Source organism: Diorhabda sublineata, chromosome 8 (assembly GCF_026230105.1).
Source record: "Diorhabda sublineata isolate icDioSubl1.1 chromosome 8, icDioSubl1.1, whole genome shotgun sequence".
Taxonomy (NCBI): domain Eukaryota; kingdom Metazoa; phylum Arthropoda; class Insecta; order Coleoptera; family Chrysomelidae; genus Diorhabda; species Diorhabda sublineata.
Window position 1 is genome coordinate 11,066,377 of NC_079481.1, and position 25,888 is coordinate 11,092,264.

Sequence of the window (25,888 nt, forward strand, 5' to 3'; positions counted from 1 at the left end):
TTATCAATAATTTTGAAAATTGAATGGCATTAAACGAAGTTATTTAGACAAATGCACTTAGTTGTAGTCCTACTTAAAGCTTACAAAAAAATTATTATTATACCTTGTTAACTTGCTATAACTGAATATCAAATTATAAAAAGTAAATAGACGAGTAAAATGTAAAGGCGTTTGGTTTAAATAGGGCACCTGACGTGAAATGAGTCGAAATGAGCTCTTTTTTAACGCATTCGTTTTTTTTTCTGGAAAATCCAATTTTAAAGCAAAAACCACGAAGAAAACAAATTATTTGTAAATAAAACAGAAGAAATGAGAAATATTTCAGTTCCAAAGTATCTTTATAAATAATAATGGTAGTCAAAATCGTCTGAACTAGTTTTCCTCATATAAACTTTAAATTGCCCCACGTATAAAATCTTAAGTAGCTTTGTCAACTGATTTCAAGCTTTATTTACATATTTTTCGGATATAAATGGAAAATTTATTCACTACCTTTTCTAAATATTCGAATATATTTAAACTAACTTGCTGTTCACTCATTCACCCATGGGCAAAATAACGCCATATTTCTTTTTATTTAAAGAAATTTATGAATTTAATCAATCTCACCAAGCCACGCCAATGCATAACACAGTCTTTCTATCGGGAATATTTCAAAGAAATTATCTACTATAGCTTAAGCCAATAGAAATGCATTTATATTTACGATTCGATGTTTTCATAGGTAAACAGTGGAGGTGATGAGTCCACGTGGACTAACGGTTTGTTAGATGCTTACCAAATTTTTTACGGAAAGTAAACATTATTTTTCATTTCTCGATATTGATTTTTCCTCGCATAACTGCAATTGATATATGAAAAGCCGATCAAACTTTGAGAAAAAGATACTTCACGGGGTTGTCCAAGAAAATAACATCTGGAGACGTATATATAACTTTGTAGCTCAGAATTGATAGTCAGGACATGTAGCGTACTTCAATACGGGGTCTTGACGATGTTATGAAAATCATTGAGGCAAATTGGATAATCGCGGCTAGAAAAAGTCGAGTCTGCCCTAGTGATGAAAATGATTCAAACATTCCGATTTATATTTGAGCAACCCTCGTAACTTGTAGAAATATGAAATAAAGGGGGAAATATAGAAAGTAATTAGGTGAATTTATAAGTTCATAAGTTCACACCCGATATATTCATCGGGTGTGAACTTATTTGTATTCATACAAAATACTCAAGATATAATTGAAAAAAAAATATTTTAACTGTCTACTAAAAGTGCGCCTATGGATTACGAATGCTTCAGCATTTTAATACTCTCACATTTATGAAAATAAACTATAATTATTCAAAAAGCGCGTTCAGTAGCATGGGAATCGAATGCTACAAAATTCCAGAAAAGTCTTTTGAGGTTTTTTGTTTTAGTTGTTGTTATATCTTCGTTAATTATTTTTTCATTCACGCATGTAGCTTATTCCCTAACGAACTTATGTGGTTAATTAGAATGGAAATAGTGGAATTAATTCAAACTATAATATGGAAAAACTGAAATATTGATTTTATTTCCTAGTTTGATTATGAACTAACTTCTCCTCGGTAAAATTTCTGTAAATATTCGATGATTTATAGCGAAGTTTGAAGTTAGATTCAATTAAATTTCCGTTTAGGTTTATCTTTGGTTGTTCATATTATTGAGAAAGTTTCGGCGTTCATTACCATTTATAATTTTATGAATGTACCAACTACTAGAATCAACCATGTGAAAATTTTTTTCGATACGAATTAATGAATCTGATGAAAAATACTATACGAGGGCAATGCGATGTAAACGAAACTTTTGATTGATTATAAATGGACACCTCATTAATTTCACTTTGTTCGTTCGTCTATTTCCGTGAGCCGTATACATGAAATAACTGAAAAGTGATTAACCAAACTATCAATAAATCAAGAATAGTTTAATTAAGCTTTAATCTTGTTAGATAAGTACAGCACTAAACATGTCAAGAGACATTATTCATCTCACTAATCAACATCATTTGTTTCAACAGATTTTGCCCCAAAGATCTAATCTACCAATAAATCTTGGTGACATCTATGCGTATGAACTCGAACCTTAACAACCATCGACTGTATGGGTCTTTCAAGGCGAGTCAAATTCAACAAAAGTTGTTCACGCACTAAGAACTTGAGACAGTTCATCTATGAAAGTAACGTTTGAAGGTTATACTTATATAACTAGTATGACACAATTAAAAACCATCAGCAGCATCTAAGATTTTCCAAAATGTGTAAATGGTCAATTTTACATAGAATATTTAACAGAAATTGATAGAAAAAACTATTTCTTTTAAGAATGAGTGCATTTTTGGTATTAGGATCAAAATAATTGAAAAATTGCATATTTAGAATTTTACACAAAAAAGCCTTTTAATTTAACAATGGTTAAGTTAGATTAGGTAACGTTAGGTCAGGTTAGATTAGGTTACGTTAGGTCAGGTTAGGTTAGATTAGGTTAGGTTATGCCGAAGTGAGTCCTATAACTGGGCAATCATACGAACTTTTCAATAATTATTATCATTAAGACAAAACGTAAAACCATATTATATAGAATAATGAACGAAAATTGATATTTGAACTATTTCCTTTAAGAATAAGCGCATTTTTGGTATTAGGGTCAAAATAATTGAAAAATTGCGTATTTTTAATTTTCCATAAAAGAACATATTAATTGAACAACGGTTAGGTTAGGTTATGTTATGTTAGGTTAGGCTATGTTAGGTTAGGTTAGGTTAGGCTAGACCGAAGTGAGTCCTAGAAATGGTCAAACATACGAATTTTTGAATAATTATTATTATTAAGACAAAATGAAAAACCATCAGCAGCATCTAAGTTTTTCCAAATTGTGCAAATGTTCAATATTATATAAAATATTGAACGAAAATTGATAGAAAAATCTATTTCTTTTAGGAATGAGCGCATTTTTGGAATCAGGATCAAAATAATTTAGAAATTGCGTATTTTGAATGTTTCACAAAAAGCCTGTTAACTTAACCATGGTTAGGTTAGGTTAGATTAGGTAGGGTTAGGTTAGGTTATGTTAGGTTAGACCGAAGTGAGTCCTAGAAATGGTCAAACATACGAATTTTTGAATAATTATTATTATTAAGACAAAATGAAAAACCATCAGCAGCATCTAAGTTTTTCCAAATTGTGCAAATGTTCAATATTATATAAAATATTGAACGAAAATTGATAGAAAAATCTATTTCTTTTAGGAATGAGTGCATTTTTGGAATCAGGATCAAAATAATTTAGAAATTGCGTATTTTGAATGTTTCACAAAAAGCCTGTTAACTTAACCATGGTTAGGTTAGGTTAGATTAGGTAGGGTTAGGTTAGGTTATGTTAAGTTAGGTTATGTTAGGTTAGACCGAAGTGAGTCCTAGAAATGGTCAAACATACGAATTTTTGAATAATTATTATTAATAAGACAAAACAAAAAGCCATCATCAGCATCTAAGTTTTTCCAAATTGTGCAAATGTTCAATATCATATAAAAACATATTGAACGAAAATTAATAGAAATAACTATTTCTTCTAAGAATAAGTCCATATTTGGTATTAGGTTCAAAATAATTGAAAAATTACGTATTTTGAATTTTCCACAAAAAACCTTCTAATTTATCAATGGTTAGCTTAGGTTAGGTTCGGTTACGTCAAGATAGATTAAGTTAGGTTAGGTTAGGAAACTATGGATATAATCGCATTGATGAGAAAGTATCAAGACTTTGTTACTTTTTCTTTGTTTTTGTACCTGAAAATGTGCGCTCCATACAAGTACATAATTTGCACGTTCGAACCACCGTGCTCTTGATTCACGTGCGCTAGAAGCACGCATTCAAAAATATAAGTACACCCAATATATTCATACACATATCAATTTATATAAAAATACTCCAGGTATAACTTGAAAAAAGTATTTTTATTATTTTATATAAGTGATATGCCTATGAATTATGAGTGCGCAATCATTTTATTACTCTCTTATTCATTATAATAGACTACAGCAACATCTATATCCTAAATTGAACAGCCTTCTAGCCTTATTCAACACATCACTCATGATCGGTGTAAAAACTGCTTTTAAACAATCAAATAATTCTAATCAAAAAGATTGGTGTCATAGATAATGCTATTTAAAGACAGAAATCCAGCAATGTGAGATCTGGTGATCGGGCTGGCTCTTTCAACGATCCTCATCGGTATATCCACCAATTGAGAAATATTTCATTAAGATACTGCGTTGTTAATGTTTCCTGAATCAGGATATGGATTTACCAAAGTTAAAATTGTAGTATTCCAAATGACGAATTACTTTTAAACAATCCCCGTCCAAACATCTACTTTTTTAGGATATTATGTTTCATGACATACCCTGTATAATGTCAATTTATGATTTAAATTGTGTTAATAAACAAGTTCAAAGAAAAATCCACTCCAGGAGCGTGTAGAAGTTCAAGGTGCCAACTTCGAATGTTTATTATAGATTTTTTTTGTTTTTATTCGTATAGTCTAATCAACTGGATTTTGCTACATTTTGCCAATGTTTTCCTTATGTTCCACATTACCCTGTTCAATTAAAAATGTTTCAATGCCTCCTGTAAGTATGTTCAATAAATAATCACAGTTTATGATAGTTTTTTCAGAATGTTTCTTTATGGCGCTTGTTTCCTTGGCATGTACAATGATATAAAAAACTTCATATCTTATAAACCATAAATTTTATCGAGTAACTTTTTGTTAAAAAATAAATTGAAAAATCCATTTTTGCTATTTTTACTTTGTACAGGTTGTCCCTGTAAAAGTTACGGATAGAATTATTTTAGACATAAAAATCATCTACTCACTTTTCTACTCACTACTCACTCTGATTTTTTGAATCAAGTCCCGGATGAGTGAAATGATTAATTTTCTTATATTTAAAATTATAAAGTAAATAAATTATGTCTCATTAAGGTTTAAAAGCTTTGTTCATCAATTATCATTTCCCAAAACGATATAAACCAGTATCTCTTCAAGAAAAGGGCTTACGAATATGATAAATTACAGTTCTAGTGAAATGAAGTCCCTTGGCAGGTACGAAGAACGCCTCGCCAAATATTGATTATAAAATAGACTCTGCTCTGTTCCAAAGAAAACTATGATACAAATTGCTTCGAAATTATAGTAAATTGTAGCATTACAAAGTTTCTAGTATAAACTTTAAAATTAAACTCTTTCCAAATGGACGAACTTTTTCATAAGCATGTTGTAGTTTATAAACAAATGCGGCGGAGCAATTATAGTCCAGTCAAATTTGATTGAGAAAAGATAACTTTCGAAGAAAATTGATATGTGGATGCCACAACATGGTTTTTAGTTATTCCGTACGTCGTTACTATGCAAAATGAAGGTTTATTTCTAAGCTTCGGAACCACAGCTTGATTTTTGAGCCGTATAATTATAAACCCTTTTGGACCATTTCTGAGCCATCAATTTAGAAAAGTATTAAACCTCGTGGAAGCGATTTACAGTCGACTTGTTATAGAAATTTCATCGTCCTGATTAAACAAATTGATGTTGGGGTCCGTAACATCCAAAATAGGCCATAAAAAATTGAAAATAAGGCTCTCCGTTAACGATTCTCAAATATATGTGATCAAAATGATCTCGAATGTTCTCAAATAGGATTTAGAATTGATCTGAAATATTTTAAATGACAAAAATTGTTACTAAAACGATCAAGCATAACGTCTAGCGTTCTAAAGCAATCTAGAGGGTTTTTTGTGCCCTAAAACAATCTAGAACCATTTATAGTTTTCTAGCACGATCTAGAATTTTGTAAAGTACCATCTAGAATGATGTGAAAAATTCCAGAGCGACAAAAAGTGTTCCTAGAACGATCTAAGAAGACCACAAGTCTAATAAAGGGGATTTAAAAGAACCTCATCTATCCTAAAACGTTCTAGAATGATCCCAAAAATGATATAAAACGATATGAATTAATTGTTACTCATCTAAAACGGTGTAGAATGTTGTCAAAAAGATCTAGAATGATGCAAAATATTCTAGAACATCAAAAATAGTTCTTAAAATGATACAAAAGCACCCCAAATTTTCTAAAGGGATCTACAAGGATCTGATTTGTCCAGAGATGATTTAGAATCATACTACGTGATCGTGAACGATCTGAAACAATTGACGAGCTAGAATATTGTGAAATACGACCTAGAATGTGAAATTGTTCCTAGAATGATCTCTAGAAGGACTGCAAGTCTTCTGAAAGAATCTAGGAAGACCTAGAATTATTCCAAAGTGATCTAAAACAATATGAAATAATTGATAGTCTTCTAAAACTGTCTATAATGTTATTACAATGTTATAGAATGTTGATAGGATATTTAATTATGTAAAATATTCTAGAACGACAAAAATGGTTCCAAAAACTATCTATAAAGACACCAAGTCGTCTAACACCATATAGAAGGACCTTTTGTGCCGTAAAACGATGCAGAATCATTCATTGTTATCTAATATTGTTAAATACGAATTAAAACGATGTAAATTCTTCGAAAACAACAAACATTGTTCTTGTACCAATCTAGTAGGATCCCAAGTCTTCTAAAGTGATCTAGAAGCACCTTTCCTGTTAGTAAAATGATCTAGAATCATCAAAAACGATCTAAAATGTTATTTAATGACATATAGAATGATATTAAACGTTCTAAATCGTCAAAATTGGTATATAGAAGGACGTCAACTCTTCTTAAGTGATCTGGAACGGCCTCATCTGTTCTAAAATTATTTAGAATGATACCACGTAATAGTGAACTATCTGATATAATTGAGAATCTTCCATCACGATCTAGAAAGTTGTCAAATACGATCAAAAATGATATGAATTCTGCTAGAATGACTAAAATTATTCTTACAACAATTTATGAGATTCTAAAGTGGTTTAGAAAAACCTTTTGTGTCGTGAAACGATCTAGAATTATTGATAGCTTCTTAAAACGATCAAAAATCTTGTCAAATACCATCTAGAAAGTTGTAAAATATTTCTATATAGATTTAGAAGGACCACAACTCTACTGAAGGGTTTTAAACGACCAAAACCTTCTAGAATTATACCAAAAGTGATCTAAAATAATTAATAGCTTTCTAAAACGGACTATAATGTCAAAAAGTCTAGAATGTTGTAAAATTTTCTAGAATGTCAAAAATTGTTCCTAAAATGATATAGAAGGACCCCAAGTTTTCTAAAGAATCTACAAGGATCTCATTTGTCCTAAAATGGTTGACAATCTCCCAGCACGGACTAGAATGTTGTTTAATCAGACCTAAAATGAAAAATTGTTTCTAGAATGATCTGAAACAATCCAGAAGGACCTAATCTGTTCTAAAATGATTTAGAATAATACCACGAGATCATGAAAGGTGTTATGAATTTTTTTATTGAACAAAAACCAATACGAATCAAACACTGAAAGGAAGCTGTTAAGTAGTTCATACTGCGCTTCACTTTCCAAGGTTTCTTACAAATATAGCTTCACAGAACAGTCACCATATAGCCCTGATCTGAGTTAAGGAGTAACAGACTTAATTGCAACGATGAAACAAGTTAAAAATATTATGATTCTGAAGATACATTATATTTTTATAATGGCATACACGTTCAGAAATAATACGGAGAATATATTTGAAAATAATGACATTTTTTTCAAATTTATGACCTTTATTTCTATTTATATGCTAGGTTATGAACTTATAAATCAAACTAAACATCTCAGTAAAATTTCTGATTGATACGGACTCGTCTACGACATGGACCATGGAGCAAGTCTATGTTGTGGATAAGCCAGGCACGTTCTAAGTTCTAAGAACGGTTAGAAATCGGCAAATCTCTCAATTGTTTTTTATAACCTATGTATGTGGTGGACGTTCGTTCGTTCACATTTTAGAATCCGAATTATCGAGAAATCTGTTTTTTATTAGCCGCCAGCCAATCAGTAAATAATCTGATGTCATCTCGAACACATCAAGATAAACATGTTAACGGTATGTTTAAATAAATTAGTATGTTGGAAGTTAGATAAGTGTTTAGTAATGTTTCATGAAAATCTGGAATTATGAGGATAAAAATGATTTATGATAATTGAATTTTTGAGTACTCACTGGAAAAACTTGTACATACAGGGTGGATTTGTAGTACGACTTTGTTATCAAAAAGAGCTATTCTTGATAAAATATTCTCCTGATTACCATAACCCAAAGTTTTGTACTAAAAGTGAGAATATTCCAACGAAAGTAATTAAGGTGAAGAGGGAAGAGAGTTATTCCGGGATTGTGGATTTTTTTTAGCTGGGGGTAATCCGACAACTTTTCAGGAAAGTTAAAAATTGGACTTTTTGTGTACGTTAATGAAAGTTTGTATTCAGAAAGGAAAATTTATAGTTTACTGGAAACACGGGCCATTAATGTGTTAGTGTATAGGCTTTTGAAAGTTCGCTCACTTTTTAACAAGTTCAAATTGAAGGGGATGACTGACAAAAGATCTAAAACTTTTTGAAAAAAACGACAAGAAAAATAATATACCAGTTAGTCAATACAAAAAAAATCAATGAATAATAGTTTGATTATTAAGCAATCTCAAAATAAAAATATATTTTCCAACAGTCACGTGTGAAATGACTGATTACTATACAGGGAAACGTGGAACTTCAAGGGATCAACAAATAATCAGAAAAATTTTTAAATATCAGGTTATAACACATTCCAAGGAAACTAATGATAAGTTGTATAACTAGAAAAACGTGGATAATTTATTGTATAAATATTTAATACATACACTATCGGTCAAAAGTTTATGCCCACTCAATAGTTTGCGTGATACATTAAGAATTCTAGTCTAGAGTGATTGATACACATTTTCCTCCTCTATTCTTATTCCTCCTTCTGTTTTTCAGAATATTCCAAAGATCTAAAGTGGAAGTAGGACACTGCTTTCTAGCTTTCCTGTCCAATTTCTGCTTGAAAAACTCAATCGGATTAAGTTCGGCTGATTGTGATGGCCGAATCATCACTTTCAGTACATTATTCCTTTTCAACTCTTTCAAATACTCTTTATTGGGTTTTCAGGAATGCTTGGGATCGTTATAGTGCTGGAAAATTGATTATTTGCAGATCAGGCGCTTGTCATAACGTAGTACATTCTTCTTTAATATTTTTCCATCCATTGATCGCTATCTCTGGGCTCGTGGGTCATTACTGTCAATAACTCTGTATTGTATACATATTTGCTGATTCTTATTTTATACAAAATATTATGTTATGATTTACAAGTTTAATTATATAGATACAAGGATTTTTCTATTGTTATGTTGTTATATTCTAATGATACGTGTGTAGCCTGCAATCAACCTCTTTTTTTAACGACTATAGGTTTATCAACAAGCAATTGTAGTTTTTCAATATCACTTTGAACACTAAAGCTTCTGGATTATGAATATTTTTATACGTTGTAGTCCACGGTATATCGAATTATGACTATGAAGACTATGAGACTCATGAATTTCAACCGATAGTTTCTTGATTTTATCCATTTTAAAAGTCCAAATTTTTCATCGGTAGAGTACACTGGTTTTTCTAGAAATGAATTATAGTGAATACAAATTTGGTTATTTTAGCTTGCAGCCTTTTTTCGATTATTTCAAAAAGCTTCAGGGATATTCCTGAGCTGAGTTTTCACGCTTCAATAGTAGAAGTTGCCAAGCTTCCATTGTGGTAACTAATGTTCCAGGTCTTAGTGGTGGTCGTTTTAGGACTTCCAAGAAACCAAGTACGAAAACGCTTCCAAAAATTGTTACCTAAGATTAACGCGCATGCGATAATTTGCTAACGTGACAACTAAGAGCTGCAGCCGTCAACGTAAGATTTTTTTTGCATATCGCTTAACCCCGTTTGTTACATTCACCCGCTTTTATTTTAGTAGCGGCTTGTGCTTCAATTGATAGTAACTAGAAGGTAAAGTTGCTTTTTACATTAGTAAATAATCCAGGAGTGTCAGTAAAATCTGGTCAACTGGCTTTAGCGTTTTCGTTCACAATATTGACCCTTGGAGTATTTTATTTTCTTCACTGACGTAGCCTTAAGCAGATGAGGCACACCTCGATGAAAAACTGGTGTTCCGGGCTACCTGATACCTGAACAACCGACACGTAGCAAAGATCGTAGTATTATACGGTACATCTAACCATTTTAGTAAAACAAATTCAACTTTTTCTACACGACACATATGGTCCTCACTTTTTATTTTCGTTCGCAAAAGAAAATCCAAAATCTTCGTTCCCAATTCATAATTTGAATCGAGATAATGAAAATTGAGTAAGAATTAACAAATATTAAACTCAAATGAAGTAGAAGCAATCTGTTTTACCGATACTACCACGGCAGATGTTTTTCCAAGCTCTCAAACATAATCCCATCGGAAGAAGTGTTTGCAAGACCTAATTGACAAGCAGACGTAGTTCATGTTATTGTGCAAATTCAAAGACGGACATATTGACGACCACGACGAAGAATATTCTGGTAGGTCGAGATGATCCTTAACGTCATCAAGTCCTGCATTCGCAACATTTTAGAAGAAGAAAAGAAGAAGAAGAGGTTTTAAGATATCTTCGCGGCACGACAGCAGACTTAAAGGCATACAGAAGATAGTGAAAATACATCGATCTTAACGGCGACTATGTAAAAAAATAGAAAAAAGCTAAAGCTTTCCAAAAATGTATTATCCAATGTCAATAAACATGTTTTTCATTGTGAAAATTCGTTTGTAACTTATTTAATGAAAAAACCTCGTATAACGTGATAGAATATTTCTGAAAACACTATTAAGTTTAGGAGATTTAGGTTTGTACGTTTATATATATGTTTGGAGGTGTTGTGAATAATTTATATGAATATCTGATTTAATATACAAAATTTTAAATGAACTTCGGAGGTAAACATCGATTCCAGTTCATATGATTGCTATTTGCATTAAATCTATAGGACAATAGTCTGTTAAATAATACTCCCTACAATGGTAGCTGATCATTTATTGGATCTTTGGATTGAACTGGCCACCACATACCATCTAGTTATTGTAAATCAGTAAAACACAATCTGTTCACGAATGCCTCTCTGCTACAACAATAATACCTCGACGATTACAATCGTAATGAGAAGACATGACTATTAAGTTCTATTGTGAATGAATCGAACAATAGATGTGATATATACGGAGGCTAATCAAAAATTATTGGGAATTCTGGATTTAAAATAATTAAAAGAAACTTATGATAAAAAAATTATGTGAACATCAAACATAATAACCAAGATTGATCATCTTCTTCTTCTTCTTCAATAGAAGTCGAACATAATAACTAAGATTGACTATTTTCTTCTTCTTTTTCAATAGATGTGTAACATAATAACCAAGATTGATTGTCTTCTTTATAAGAACAAACTACAAGAGCGAATTTTTGGGTTTAATCATATATCTATTGATAAAATCATTTCTTTTAAGAACTGATTCGACTTTTTGTTTAATGTTACATTGGTTATCAATACAAATAAAGTTAGGTTATGTTAGGTTAAGTGAATGCGATTTCTATTCACTTGATACAAAATAAAATCTTTTCCATATATTCCGTTTTTACGCGACAATGTCGTCTCTACACTTTCAGTCTAAAAACTCTTTTTTTAATAATGTCAACCTTGAATATCTTCTTTTTTTTCAATAGATGTCAAACATAATAACCAAGATTGATTATCTTCTTTACAAGAACAAACTACGAGAGCGAATTTTTGGTTCTGATTTTTTTCTGGTTCTTTCAAGAATTAATTCGACTTTTTGTCCAATGGTACATTGGTAATCAATACAAATGAAGTTAGGTTATGTTAGGTTAAGTAAATGCGACCTCAAAGTCGAAGTTTCATTGAAATCAGATATTGGTGTTTATCCAAGTCTCCTGTATTTTATATTTTCCCATAGAAAGCTATTTGAAAATATGTTTAAGCCTACAGAGCGTTTCTATGGTAGTTACGTCGAATTATATCCAACTGTATTAATTAGAATTTAATTGAAATGGCAATTTCATATATTTGTTAATGATATTTATTCATGTATTTTGATTATCTGCGGCTTTTGTCATTGCTTAATATGTGGTAAAATATTAAACGGAATGATCAATAGCGTTGCTAATTCAACTCAAAATCGTTTACTAATGCACGTATCAAATGAAACGTAATATATAGTTGATGGAAACTAGTTATATAACCGGACAAGTCAATAGGAATTTCTTACACTCAATTTTCTCAATGAATTTGTACGTAGTATGGTCCATGAGTCCTTAAAGCTCTAGAAAATCTTCATAAACTCGGTAGTAACAAGTATCAATAAAGTTTTTCAACTTACTGCTTCCTTCCAGTTTATAACAGTACGTGGAAGGTCCCATAAAAATATTCGATCCCTCCTTCATGGAAAGAATCGTCAAGCTCCTCAAAACAGCCAACAACTGCCAACAGCACCTTTACATTGTTATAAAGTCCTCAACCACCGAGTCATCTCTTCAAGTCAACAGAAAATGATCCGAGGGGGCTATATCTGACGAATAGGGTGCATGATGTATCAGCTCAAACTTTAATTCATGAGCTGGTGCATTGTGTTGATGAAACAATACTTTCTTCTCAGCTAAATGCTTGATTTCTTCGCTAAACGTTGCATAATACTCGCCGTTGATATTTTTTCCTTATTCAAGGTAGTCAATGAAAATTATTCCACGTGCATCCCAAAAAACCGATGCCATCACTTTGCCTGCAGTTTCTACGGTCTTCTACTCCTTTGGAGCCGATTCTCCTTTTCCAGTCCATTGTTTTGATTGCTCTTTTCTTTTGGGTGTTAAGTTATGGACACACGTTTCATCTATGGTTATGAAACGGTAAAACATCATTAGAAGCTCGATGGAAACATCTTCACCATGATGTTTTTGATCCATTGTGAGCAAACACGGCACCCGTCATTAGTATTTTCTAGCTAACGCCATCTTAGGTCAGGTCGTGTACTTCTGGAACCATCCTCGCATAGCGCGAATGACCTTCTTCTTGTTTCATACATCGCCTTATCCGTTGCAATTGTTTGATATTAAAAAGTCCATTTTCATCTTCTTTACTGCGTTTCTAACTAAATCAACAGATGAAACTCCAAATCAATGACGTTGATTGTGCAACCATGGATGCCGTCTTCTTCCTAGTCCCTTCTTACCATCCACATGACAATGTGGATGCAAAAAACGATAATTGTCCCGTGTTAGTATTTGACAAAAAATACTCCAGTTTCTTTTTTTATATTATAAAAACGACTTTTTTCTCTTTCTTTAGCAAAATTTTCATGTTGGTTATGTGCTCTGTCCAAGATATTTCTAAATTACTCCAATATATCCACATTTCGAAAGATTCCAATCTTCAAAAGTAGCTTCGGTTGTGGTCTATGCCTCTACACCACAAAACAAAACAGAAAATCTGCAGCACCTAATTTCAATTTCAGTTATGAAGAAAGATATTTGCTAGTATAAAGTTTCTTCATGTTGTTAAACGCATCTCGAGCTGTTTCTGATCCTGATCGTATTTCTGATGCCTGGTCCCGTTCATGGTACAATCTATGTCTTGACCGTTTGTCTTTAGACCCACTGGAGGATGTTGACTTTTGCTTTATAGCTCTTCATTGATATTTCAAAAACAGATTCGAATCCGGGACCTGAAGAATGAGGGCATGGAGCATTAACACTAAGCTATCAACGAATTTAAATGTTATAAATCTGTTTCTTAACAAGTTTCAAATTGAAGTACCTTTTGAAACAATATAAATTTGACTCAAACCTGTCCAGAAAATCTTTTTGCGTCCTGATATAATATTCCAGGAGAGTCCAAGGAGAATCCGATTTCTTCACTTCTGCTGCTGCGTATTTGTTTGCATTATATTTTGTAGTTCACCATTGTTATTTGCTATAATTACTGTGTCTTCAGCAAATCTAATGTTGACATCTTCTCCGTTGATTTTGATTCCATCTGATAGTTCTGTCAGGGCTTTTCTAAATATTTCTCAAGAGTAAATGTTGGATAGGAGAGGTGAGAGAACGATCATTCATTCAAAGTGCAAGGAGATTCAATTGGGCCCTTAGGGGACACACCGTCATTTACGATAAACAACAAGAATTCAATGCTGATTGAATGAATGAACATGATGAAAACGAATGAGGCCTTTCAGTCAATACCAAAATGAAGCTACGATGTAGAATTTATTTTTATTCACAAAGCTTGTCTCTCTCCTATGAGTAGTGAAGTATTTTTGTGCAAAATTTGTTGTAAGAAGCTCAATTTTTGAGGTATATCCGTATTTATCCTCATAAGCCGTCTAAATGTGCAATTAACGCCCTCTATGTAAAAGTAGTCGACAGAAAACTTCCAAACTGTCAGGGAGACTGTATAATTTACATGAATATCTGTACATCCCCTAAGGAATCTGTACTTTCCTCAAAAAACTATTATATTGAAGGGATTTTGAAAAAACAACATGACAACGATCCTTCGAGGCTGTGCAAACAGTATTTGGATAAATTTATGGGGGAATGTACTGAAAGTAATAATTTGGCCCTCAAAGCCGCCCGACCTCAACCCTGTAGAGTTGTTGAGGAACTGCTAGGCAACATTCAGATGCAACATATCCGAACCGTTGGATTGGTCAACATTTACATCCTCGATCTTCAGAGCTGAATCCTCGTGATTTCTGTTTATAGGGTTACCTTAAATCGTTAGTTTAAACGGCAATTCATTGGTTAGAGGTGGTTATTTGAAGTATTTTTTTAATCGTATCATATTTGATATGTTTATTATTTTCCACTAAAATTTTGATAAGAAATATAGTAAGGGCTGTTAGTTTTCCCCCCTTACAATATTTAAAAACTAACCGTGATTAATATTTTGTAAATGCACGATAATTACAAAATTTCAGGTTTTTAGGTTCACTGAAATTTTAGAGAAAAAAAATGGAGACTCAATTCTAGTCAACACCTTTTAAGGGTGATATATCGGATAGGGATGAGCTGACGAAATTTTTTTACATAAAATAGAATACGAGTAAGCACCTCAATTTTGTAGCATGAATTTAGAAGCATCCTGTATGCTCTTGAAAATATAAATATCAGAATCTATCGTATTTTTTTTATATTTTATAGTTCAAATTAAAAGATACGAGGTCTGGCTATTAAATAACGATACTGATTACCAAAAAGTGTTTAATTATAAACATTTTTTTCATTAATCAAAACTGGAAGTCTTCTTTGGCGAGTGCCGAGAGGAGCTATGCCATTTTTTTGCTTTACCGCTTCCATCGAATCAAATCGAATCCATTTTAAAGCAGATCTTTTTCTAACTTTTCAAGAAAATCTGAACAGACTCGTTGACGCAAGAGCTTTTGGTCAGGAATCAGATTTTTTGACACCTTCTTCGCACAGACTTTTGTCGTTTAAAATTTTTTCTTGGCGTTTACAGCCTCGGCAATCATGCGGATACTCATTCGACGATCTGCACGCACAAAGAGTCCCAGGGCGACCTGGACGCTGGTCATCTTCAGTACTCTCACGACCCTCACTAAAGCGCTTACACCACTCAAAAACAAGCGCACGAGATAGAGAATTGTCACCATAGGCCTCTTTCAACAATTCATAGCACTCAGTCGAAGTTTTTTCTAATTTAACGAGAAATTTGAGATTAATACGTTTTTCGACACGAGAAAAAAACACGTTCGTTTCAAACTGCTACTACACAAATATTATAATAGTGAAGACAACGTGTTTTGGGACGTGCTTAGATAAAATATCTAGATACACGACGCACTTCTCGTTTTTTACCCCACCCGTCTGGGGCGCCCTCTAGGCGCGCAGTCTCGTTATTCAATAGCCAGACCTCGTATACAAAATGTGCATTTTTAAATTTTCTGTGTTTTTTTTAGTACATTATATGTACTAAAAATATATATGTACACTCTATTCAATATTCAATAATCCAACCGCCCTCGTATTTTCCTTCTAAAAAATCGGATTTTTCAACAAATATTTCATTAAGTCAGTTTTAAAGTGGCAAAGCTTTCAAAGTAATTAAACCGTTATGATCCAAAAAAATCCTTTAAGAACAATTAAATGTTTCTTCAACTTCCTTAAATTCTTGTGAGAGTCCCTACAGGAAAAAAAGCCTTAGAAGCGCCATAACCGACGAACAATTCTCCTTTTCCTAATTATTACGATGGAATATTTTCCATTTTATTTCAAAAGTTTGGGTTCATTCGTTATGATTATGGCAATTAGGGAGGATTTGTGGCGAAATGAGCGCCGGAGCTGTGAATTTGGCTGTCTCGTATATAAACAAGAAATTAAATTTCAAGCAAATTGTACTGCGAAATTGTGATATTCGTATGGATTACAATTTAGTCGCGTAACGAACAATGGGTTGTTCAAAAACGATTTCCACAAAAATAAACAGATGCTTTCCACAGAAAATGAAACGAATATCACAAAATATGATGATATATTATAATAAATGAGTTAATAGAATGGAAAGTACAACATCATATCGAAGATAACAAATTTTCACGTGCACAGTTGTATGAGGGCTGTCTGAGAAGTTTCAGATGTAACAAAGAAACAAGACACTGTGATTTTTTCACATAAGATAAACCACCAATCATTGACACCTCATCAGTAGTCTACACTCCAACCAAAAGAAATTACAGTGAAGTGTTAGAGCAAGTTTTCCATGGCATTCCTTTATCTACAGCTGCTAAGCAAAATTGGAATCCCACCATCACTGTTTTTCAGAAGAAAAACCCCATTAAACAGATGCAAAAGGCCAAAACGGACGATAACTGAAGAACTTGTTAAGTAGATGATAACTATAAACATAAAGGATTCTCCAGTTACAAATGACCAGCTGTTGAATAGCGTGAAACAGTTTTGGCGCAAAAATGCTTTTTAAAAATGGACGTCCAACTCATGGTTGGCTTAGAGATTCAAAAGCCGCCATCTTGTACTGCAAAAAATTAAACAACTACCGGAGCATCAAAGCCATAGATGCTTGCAAGTAATGATATAATAAAAAAATGAAAAACTTGTCAATTACCAGAATGGAACGAGATCTTTTTGGCTTGTAACAGAAATAGCAAGTCAAAATTTCCATCGTTGATGGAAATGATGATGTGATCGTAGTGACTCCAAAAGACTTGTCGGGTCCTATGTTCGCTTCAAATTCAACTTTTGATTCGCGGGAAAAACTACCACTCAGCCTTCCTGGAGATGTAGCCAAACCTCTCAAAGGCTTGGACATCAATAAAACCACCCTACATATTGGAAACTTGCTCGGGTTCAAACTATACCAATAAAAGGAAAAACGGACAATTCCCAACAACTAACGATCGATTGCCTTAGGTCTAGTTGTTGCCAAAGTCATAAAAGTAAGTACTAAAGCTATAGAGAATACCAAGTGATCACACTGGACATTTAGAACGCTTTTGACAAGGTTTGACATGACAACCTTCTAAATAAATTGATATCTCACGGTTTTTCGTGGTTGGCTTAGTAGCTTTCTCAAAGATTTAAAAACAACGCTGTTGTTTCCTAGAAAAGCAATCAGATTCAGTTTAAGGCAGCAAAGAACTGACTGGCATTGCAACTCAGGATTTGGGTGCGCCTGGACATAAAAAAACCATTAACACCACCATCTTAAATTCCTTCGCTAAATACTTCAACATTCTCTAATCTAATCTAAGGTGCAGATTCGTTCGTCTGTGAAGTATGGCTTGCAGATTTGGATCTCGTTTCTTTAGCATTGATTGATAGCGTTTTACATAAAAAAATATAGAAGAAATTTTAGGGGATCACGTTGTTTCATCGGCCAAAACTTCATCCTAATGCAGGATAATGCTTATCCACATACTTCAGGTTTCGTTTGGCAGTATTCACAGCTGCCCAACTCATAGTCCTCACGTGAATACTATCGATTATTCATGGGATCAACTTAAGAGAAAAATTCGGGCTAGAAATCCTGCACTAGCCACGAAATCGGATCTCAAAAGTGCGTTCACTAGAAAATTTAGTAGCATTGAAAAAGATCAAGTGAAGAAACTTCTATAAAAAACTGTTATTAATTACTCATATCTTTAGAAGACAGTATTTAATTCACCTAATATTATAGCTAGGAATGGTTCAAATTGTTTTATCCTCGACTGTTGAATAATGTACTCGTTATACAACTGCTCGGTCGACCTTAATAATACCCATGTTTCTTGATTTAGCTATATTATATCGTTTTGATACAAAAAATCTGTTTTCATAATTTTATCATGAAAAGCACTACTAAAAGTTTTCGATTTAGTATTGTACACGTGAAAAAAATTGATATTTCAAAAATAGATTCGAGCCCGGGACCTACAGAAGGCATGGAGCATTAGCACTAAGCGATCAGCGAGTTTAAATGTTATAATTCTGTTTCTTAACAAACTTCAAATTGAAGTACCTTTTGAAAGAATATAAATTTGACTATAACCTGTCGAAAATTCTGTTTACGTGAATATTTTATATTAACTTAGGTTAGAAAGTGACTTTTCTTTGAATAAATTTAATTTTAGAGTTATTATGTACTATGTGAGAAAAAGAGAAATGGAACTGTAGATATTGGAGCAGAGAAAAACCTCACCGGATGTGTGAGGCTCGCCCTCAATATCCTAAAAAATGAACTTTTGGACTGGTATCACTAAAAATAAAATTATTATCCCTTATTTTTTGAGGGCAAAGATTTTTTCATCAACTTCTTAGTGCCTACTGTACAAAGACTTTTTTCTAATGTTAATCATCCAAATACGATAGATCGATTTATTTTTGAACGGAGCTCCACCGTATTTTTCACGTGCAGAAATTATTTAAACGAGGTTTCTCCCAATAGGTGGATTGGAAGACTTGGAACCATCGAATGGCCCGGTATATTCCCCGATTTAACTCCTCTCGACCACTTCTCATGAATTTATTTGAAATCTAAAGAATATTCTAATAGATCAGACAATATATTTGTTAGAATGAAATAACAGTGGTTCTAATAATGTAGCAACGAATAAACAATAATATTTAGTTGACGTGGATAAACTATAGTAATCTACTCGCGTGTAATGACTTATTAAAAACGAGGTGAAGTCAAAACTTTGATAATACATACTATTATGAGCAATTTTCTGAAAAGAACAGTTTAGATCGAGTGATTTATGATCTTAACGTGGATTAAATAATGGGGGAAACTTACGTGAACAATTTTCCTTCTCGTCACTCTCATCTTTGCAGTCTTTGACACCATTACAATATTTATTAACTTCGATACAATCACCGTCATCGCACCGATACTGCGTCTTTCTACAAGGAGAACTCGAATCACACGATATCGATAAAATAACTACACAGATTATAAACTCGAAGAACCTGCAAGAAAATTATGAAAATTAATGAAATTGGATAATGTCCACGTTGCGCTAAAATATTGTTTATGTCCATAGTGAACAAACACGCGAAATGTATGTAAATTCATCGAGAACACATAATTTCGATTCGAAATAATTTGATTCAGTTTAGATTAGATGTACAAAGATTGTCTATAAAATAATGATCCGTACGAAATCATCTTCAGAGACTGAACGTAACAGTTTACCTCATACCCAATTGTTGACGTAGTTTTTACAGGGACAACCTATACAATCTAAAGATAGCATAAATTAATTTTTCAAAAAGGTAATCGCCGTTTAACTCGAGAAAATTTATGGTTTAGGAAATATGAAGATTTTTAGATCGTTGCACATGCCACGGAAACCATTTGCCATAAAGAGACATTCTGGAGAAAAATATCATAAATTGTAATTATTTAATCAAAATACGTACAGTTTTACGTGCTTTAAAAGCGTTTTTTTAGACTTTCTGAACTAAATTTTCAACTAGAGAATAATAAAAACGATTCATAGAATCAATTTTTTTTTCGTCTTGGAATATTAAGAAACAACTTTCGTGCTAATCTGATGTGTCAATGACTTTTTTCTGTTTCGTTTAACTCTTATTATCGTGTACGAATGAGCTTCATTCTTAAACGATTTTTGGTAATTTTCTGTAGTGGGTTGGTGCCCCTGAACAACACTCCCATTTTGACAACTGACTGACGTTGCATTATTCTGTCATATGTCAAGAGGTGTGAGGTTATTTCAATTTTAACATATCATTTACAATATGTGCACATAGACAAAGTAAATGTAGTCATGGAATATAGACAAAACAATTAACAAGTCTAAAGTGAAGGAATTTCTTGAGAAAATCCAAGAAAAATGAATGGATGCTTTAATACATTATCCCGCAATTCTAAATTGAAGTTCTTTGCCCGAAAATCTACTTACAAGATGAGTTTTTTGCAAACTTTTTAATTCAAATAATATTTCCAAAGTCAACTGTAAATTTTTAAAACATATAATGAAAAACTGAGATTCGGATTCGAAATAATTTCAATAAAGATTTTTTCTATGATAATTTAACATTTCTAATTAGGTGTCAGTCTCAAGAGTTTTTTACCACGAAATAATTAACTGCAGTAAATCCATATTCAGCTAAAGATGAGGATGGAACCTGTAGTAATAGTTTTCTTGAATATTTAGTTGAATGTCGATATTTTTTACCTACTCCTTTTATACTCAAAGCTTAAACTTACTCATCATTTTGCATGTCTGCGAGTTCTTCTTGATACTGCACATTTGATATATCAGACACATTCATTTATATTGGCTGCAACATCCTTGCAACATTCTCAGATTCTTTACGAGTTGCCTTAGTTCATTTTCTTCTCTAATTTTAGCTCATTTCCATCTACTCAGTTTATATTTTGGTTTATTAAAACAAATTTATGATATTTATTGATCACAATTACTTGAGAATTTGCTTTTTTATTCCAACGTTGGCAACGAAATCTATTTTTTGCATTTAAATGACCCAAAGCGAAAGGGCTAAGCTCGTCTCAAATCCGTTTTCGGATTGCCTTCCTTTACAGTCGAATTTCCCACTGTGGGGATTGTGCCCCACGTTGAGAAACGCGGCTTTAGTTAGTACGTCATCTCTTCTAATATGTTAAGTGAGATGACGCGATTTGCAAAAAAAAATAGTTGATTTTGGAACTTAACTCACACTTACGGTAGTGAATCAGTTGGGCTGGTCAATATCTGTGTATTTTTTAATATTCATCCCCATTTTTGGGGTTTCGTGTCAATGCCCAGTGATCATTTCAATGGTCTTCTGGATCACTTTGGATATCGAACACGATCAGAAAAGAGAGAGAAAGAAAAAATTTCTTTATTGTCAAAAAATTGTTACAATTCATAGACAAAAAAAACCAAAAAAATAACTAAATAAAGACACTAACACAACAAAATTTCAATATACAGAATATGACATCAAATTATTGCGAAATGCGGGAAAAGATGATATCGATTTGATTCCAATTGGCAAGTGATTGTGCATTTTTTGTGTTGTAAAATATTGAGCCCTTAACTAATTCTGAACGTTTAGTAGGTAGGTAAAGGTCGTGCTCGTTTTTTTAGCCATACAACGACCTTTGAATGGATAAGAAAACTATAACAATGTTTTGAAACATTCAATTCCTTTCATTTTGATTTTCTACAACACCGTACATCAGATTTTCCTCTTATAATTGATTATTTATATTCTAATACATCCGAAGTTTGACATTTCACGACTATTTTTCAATCTCTAATTGAAACATCTTGTTTTCTTTATTCTAAAGCTAAATAAAACTGTTTTAATCCACTTAATTCAACTAGCATTCTTTTAGTGATAAATTTAACGTCGTGACAAACGAAATTGGATCTAAAAAAAATAGACGAACTGAGAAAACTGAAATAACAACAGACATAAATTGGAACAAGAGGATTTGTCGTTTTGAACATTAATTTGTTTAGTGTTTGCATTGCTATAATTAGCGAGAGAAGTGAATGTTCTGCTAAATCTTTCCAGTACTGAACGTCGACAAAAAATTAATATTTCAGATCTTTTCACTCAACAGTGAATAATGACTATATTCGTAAAATAATTGATTGTTTTAATTCAATTATTAACTATAAATGGCGGCAGTATTCTAATAACTATTTTTAACATATTAATTGAATTTAAATTACTTTTTCCCTTACTTTTCTTTTTTCTGTTATTTAGCTGTGTCGTCGTCCCAGTCATTAATTAGTAACGACAACAATTGTTGGATAAAATAGATTTAACACAATATAGGTCCGAGGACAAAAAAATTTGTACAAACTGTTTGTTTTAATTCTATTATTTGAACTTTATCTTGTTACTACATAATAATTTTACATATCCAGTCTGTTTGCTCCCTCGAAAACGTTTAATCAGCCTCAGTCGAAATACATTACGAACCTAGATGGAATATTCTACTCTGTAAAAGATTCCTTTACACACTCTTTTTTATATATTTTGGAGGTGGCAGAAATTTCAGAAAGACAACTGTATGCTAAAGAACGACTACAAGAAGATATCGCCAACCATACAAAGTCGAGTTGAAACTTTTATGTCTTTTGAAATACCTTCTGAAGTCCAATTATCCAATTTTGCATAATTGATACTGAACTTCTAATAGTTTCTGTTCCCACAACCTTAAGAAGTTAGTATATGCCAAAAATTAAGAATTATCATATCATATTATAATTCCTATACTCATAAATCGGATTTCAATAGCAAGAAAGTGTTTCGTAAGTAAACTTTACATCTGAGCCTTTCAAATGAAAATTTCTAAAAGCATATTAAGAAATGGTACAAATGGAATATTCCAAATTGAATGTTGAATATTTTGATGTATGAAAGTTGTCTGATATTTATTGCAAATATCAGACAATTTTTCAGTAGTTCCTATTCAGGATTTTTTTTGTTTTAGTGGCAAATGTACTTACTTAAAGAAGAAAATCCTTCACCAAATCGGGTCTGATGAAGCTAAAAACCCAAATGTTAAAGGATATTATAGTCGACACTACAGCCGACAAAGATCTCACTCCACTCTTCATTACTCAAAAAGGTTTTGGATTTTTAGTAGTAAAGGAGCTTCAGTCGTTCGTGATGATGAGGATCACCCTGAACTGAATCGAACCACATTATAAAAACTTTTAAGAGAATTAAGTTTTCACTGGCAAAAGCATTCCAGAAATTCCTTTTTTAATAAGATGGACATATACCAGGCTTCTTCGAACAATTCATCTACTGGTTCATCGCTCAGTAAGCGGTTTTATTGTGGATATTGAAGAATCTTCAAGAGAAGGTTTTGTTCAAATCGACTGGATCCAATCAAAACATACCCAGCACCTCGAAAAGAAAAATATATTTGAATTGGAATCGTCAGGGGAAGATTTATTGGTCCTTATTTCGTGGGAATTTAACAGCTAAGAGATATTTAAAACATCTTCATATAGCAATGTTTCTAATTGCTAGATCCACATAATTTTATCTAGATATCTACGAATGATTGAACCATATTGTGGACAGCTACCACTTTTTCTTGACCTTTCTAGTGTTAATGTTATCAAAGAAATTCGATTCTTCAAGAATTAATAACAAGATGAAACCATCTCGCTCCATAACCGTCCTAAACTGTCAATTTTCCCCAAATTCCTTGTGAATTCAGCTACCTCTGTAGTCTCAGCGTCTCTCCTAGAAAGCAGTTGGGAAGGAGGTTCTGCTCTCTGTTGAGAAATTCAGAAAATTTGTATGACAATTGAATGCGCCAGATGGAAGGTTAAATCAACCAGATCATCTGCGAAGCCTACGACTGCTAAATCTGATGAAATTTTTCCTTTATCTTGCTGATAGACCTTCAATGTAGTAACAGTGGATTTTCCACCTTTGATGATTGATGTGTGGTGTTTTTTTGTCATAACTGTTTAATAGTGATGCAAATTATCTCTCAGGATGTTTAGAAAAATTACCCACAACCAAGTAGTCGAAACAAAAGCAAAAAATATTCACAGTATTGACTAAATACAAAGAATATTGTATTTTTTGGTTTCTGCTCATAAATATAGATTGAAAAAAAATAAGAATTTAATAAAATGGTTAGATATCCACCATATAATTGCGAATTAAACCCGATTGAACTAGTACAAGCCAGTCATTTTAAATATTGACTGCAGCAATTCATCTTCTGATTCCGATACTGAATTAGGTTTGTAAGAAGAAGTTCTTGGTAAATTTACAAATGAAAATCATTTTTTATGAACGTGAGGTTGTCAAAAAAATAAAAAAATCAAACTTCAAACCAGTGATTCCCAAAGTGATCCAGGTGAATCCCCAGAGGTTCGAGGAAGCCTCGACAATGGTTTACACAAATTTCCATCGTTAGATAGATTCTCAAAGTGGTTCAGGTGAACCCACAGAGGTCTGCAGAAAACTCGACAAAGGTCCACACAAATTTCCATCGTTAGATATATTCCCAAAGTGGTCCATGTGAACCCCTAGAGGTCTGATGAAGCCTCGAAAAGGGTCCACACAAATTTCCATCGTTAGTTAGATTCCCAAAGTGGTCCAGGTGAATCCCCAGAGGTCTGCAGAAACCTCGACAAAGGTCCACACAAATTTCCATCGTTAGATATATTCCCAAAGTGGTCCATGTGAACCCCTAGAGGTCTGATGAAGCCTCGAAAAGGGTCCACACAAATTTCCATCGTTAGATAGATTCCCAAACTGGTCCATGTGAATCCCTAGAGGTCTGATGAAGCCTCGAAAAGGGTTCACACAAATTTCCATCGTTAGATATATTCCCAAAGTGGTCCAGATGGATCCGAGGTCTGCGGAAGCCTCGACAAAGGTCCACACAAATTTCCATCGTTAGATATATTCCCAAAGTGATCCAGGTGAACCCCTAGTGGTCTGATGAAGCCTCGAAAAGGGTCCACACAAATTTCCATCGCTAGATAGATTCCCAAAGTGGTCCATGTGAACCCCTAGAGGTCTGATGAAGACTCGAAAAGGGTCCACACAAATTTCCATCGTTAGATAGATTCCCAAAGTGGTCCAGGTGAATCCCCAGAGGTCTGCAGAAACCTCGACAAGGGTCCACACAAATTTCCATCGTTAGATAGATTCTCAAAGTAGTCCAGATGGATCCGAGGTCTGCGGAAGCCTCGAAAAGGGTCCACACAAATTTCCATCGTTAGATATATTCCCAAAGTACTCCAGATGGATCCGAGGTCTGCGGAAGCCTCGACAAAGGTCCACACAATTTTTCATTGCTAGATAGATTCCAGGTCCAGGTGAAATATCAGAGGTCCGCTAAAGCATTGACAAGGGTCCGCACAAATTTCCATCGTTAGATCAGAGGTTCTTAAAGTAGAAAAAGGTTTAAACTAAGAAAATCTGGTTTGGACTCATGTGTTTCGAGACTTCTCATACCACCTCTCGTTTCTAAGTTACATGTCTTCAAACTTGCAAAATCACAACTTATATTTAAGAATATTCATAATAATAGACTATAACAAACTTTTCTTTATATTTATGTACCTACGGGGTATAAAAATGTCACATCTCAATTCAGTTGATGGTTATGTTGAGATATGATGAAACAATTAAGTAGAAAAGCGCTCAAAGTTGAATGTATGTCATAGTTGAAGACTAAATATGATAATACCATAAAAATATCATGCTTTTAAGCAGTGGGTTATTCATTATTAATAACATTC

At 32.9% G+C, this 25,888-nt stretch overlaps 1 protein-coding gene across 1 annotated transcript in view; it reads right to left on the reverse strand.

Annotated features, from left to right (window-relative positions):
* The window catches only part of LOC130448080 (uncharacterized), a 167,237-nt gene that overhangs the window by 107,655 nt on the left and 33,694 nt on the right, over nucleotides 1-25,888 (reverse strand). Inside the window, exon 2 of the mRNA XM_056785270.1 lies at nucleotides 19,417-19,589. Coding sequence (XP_056641248.1) covers nucleotides 19,417-19,589 — 173 coding nt within the window. The remainder of the gene's footprint in view (nucleotides 1-19,416; nucleotides 19,590-25,888) is intronic.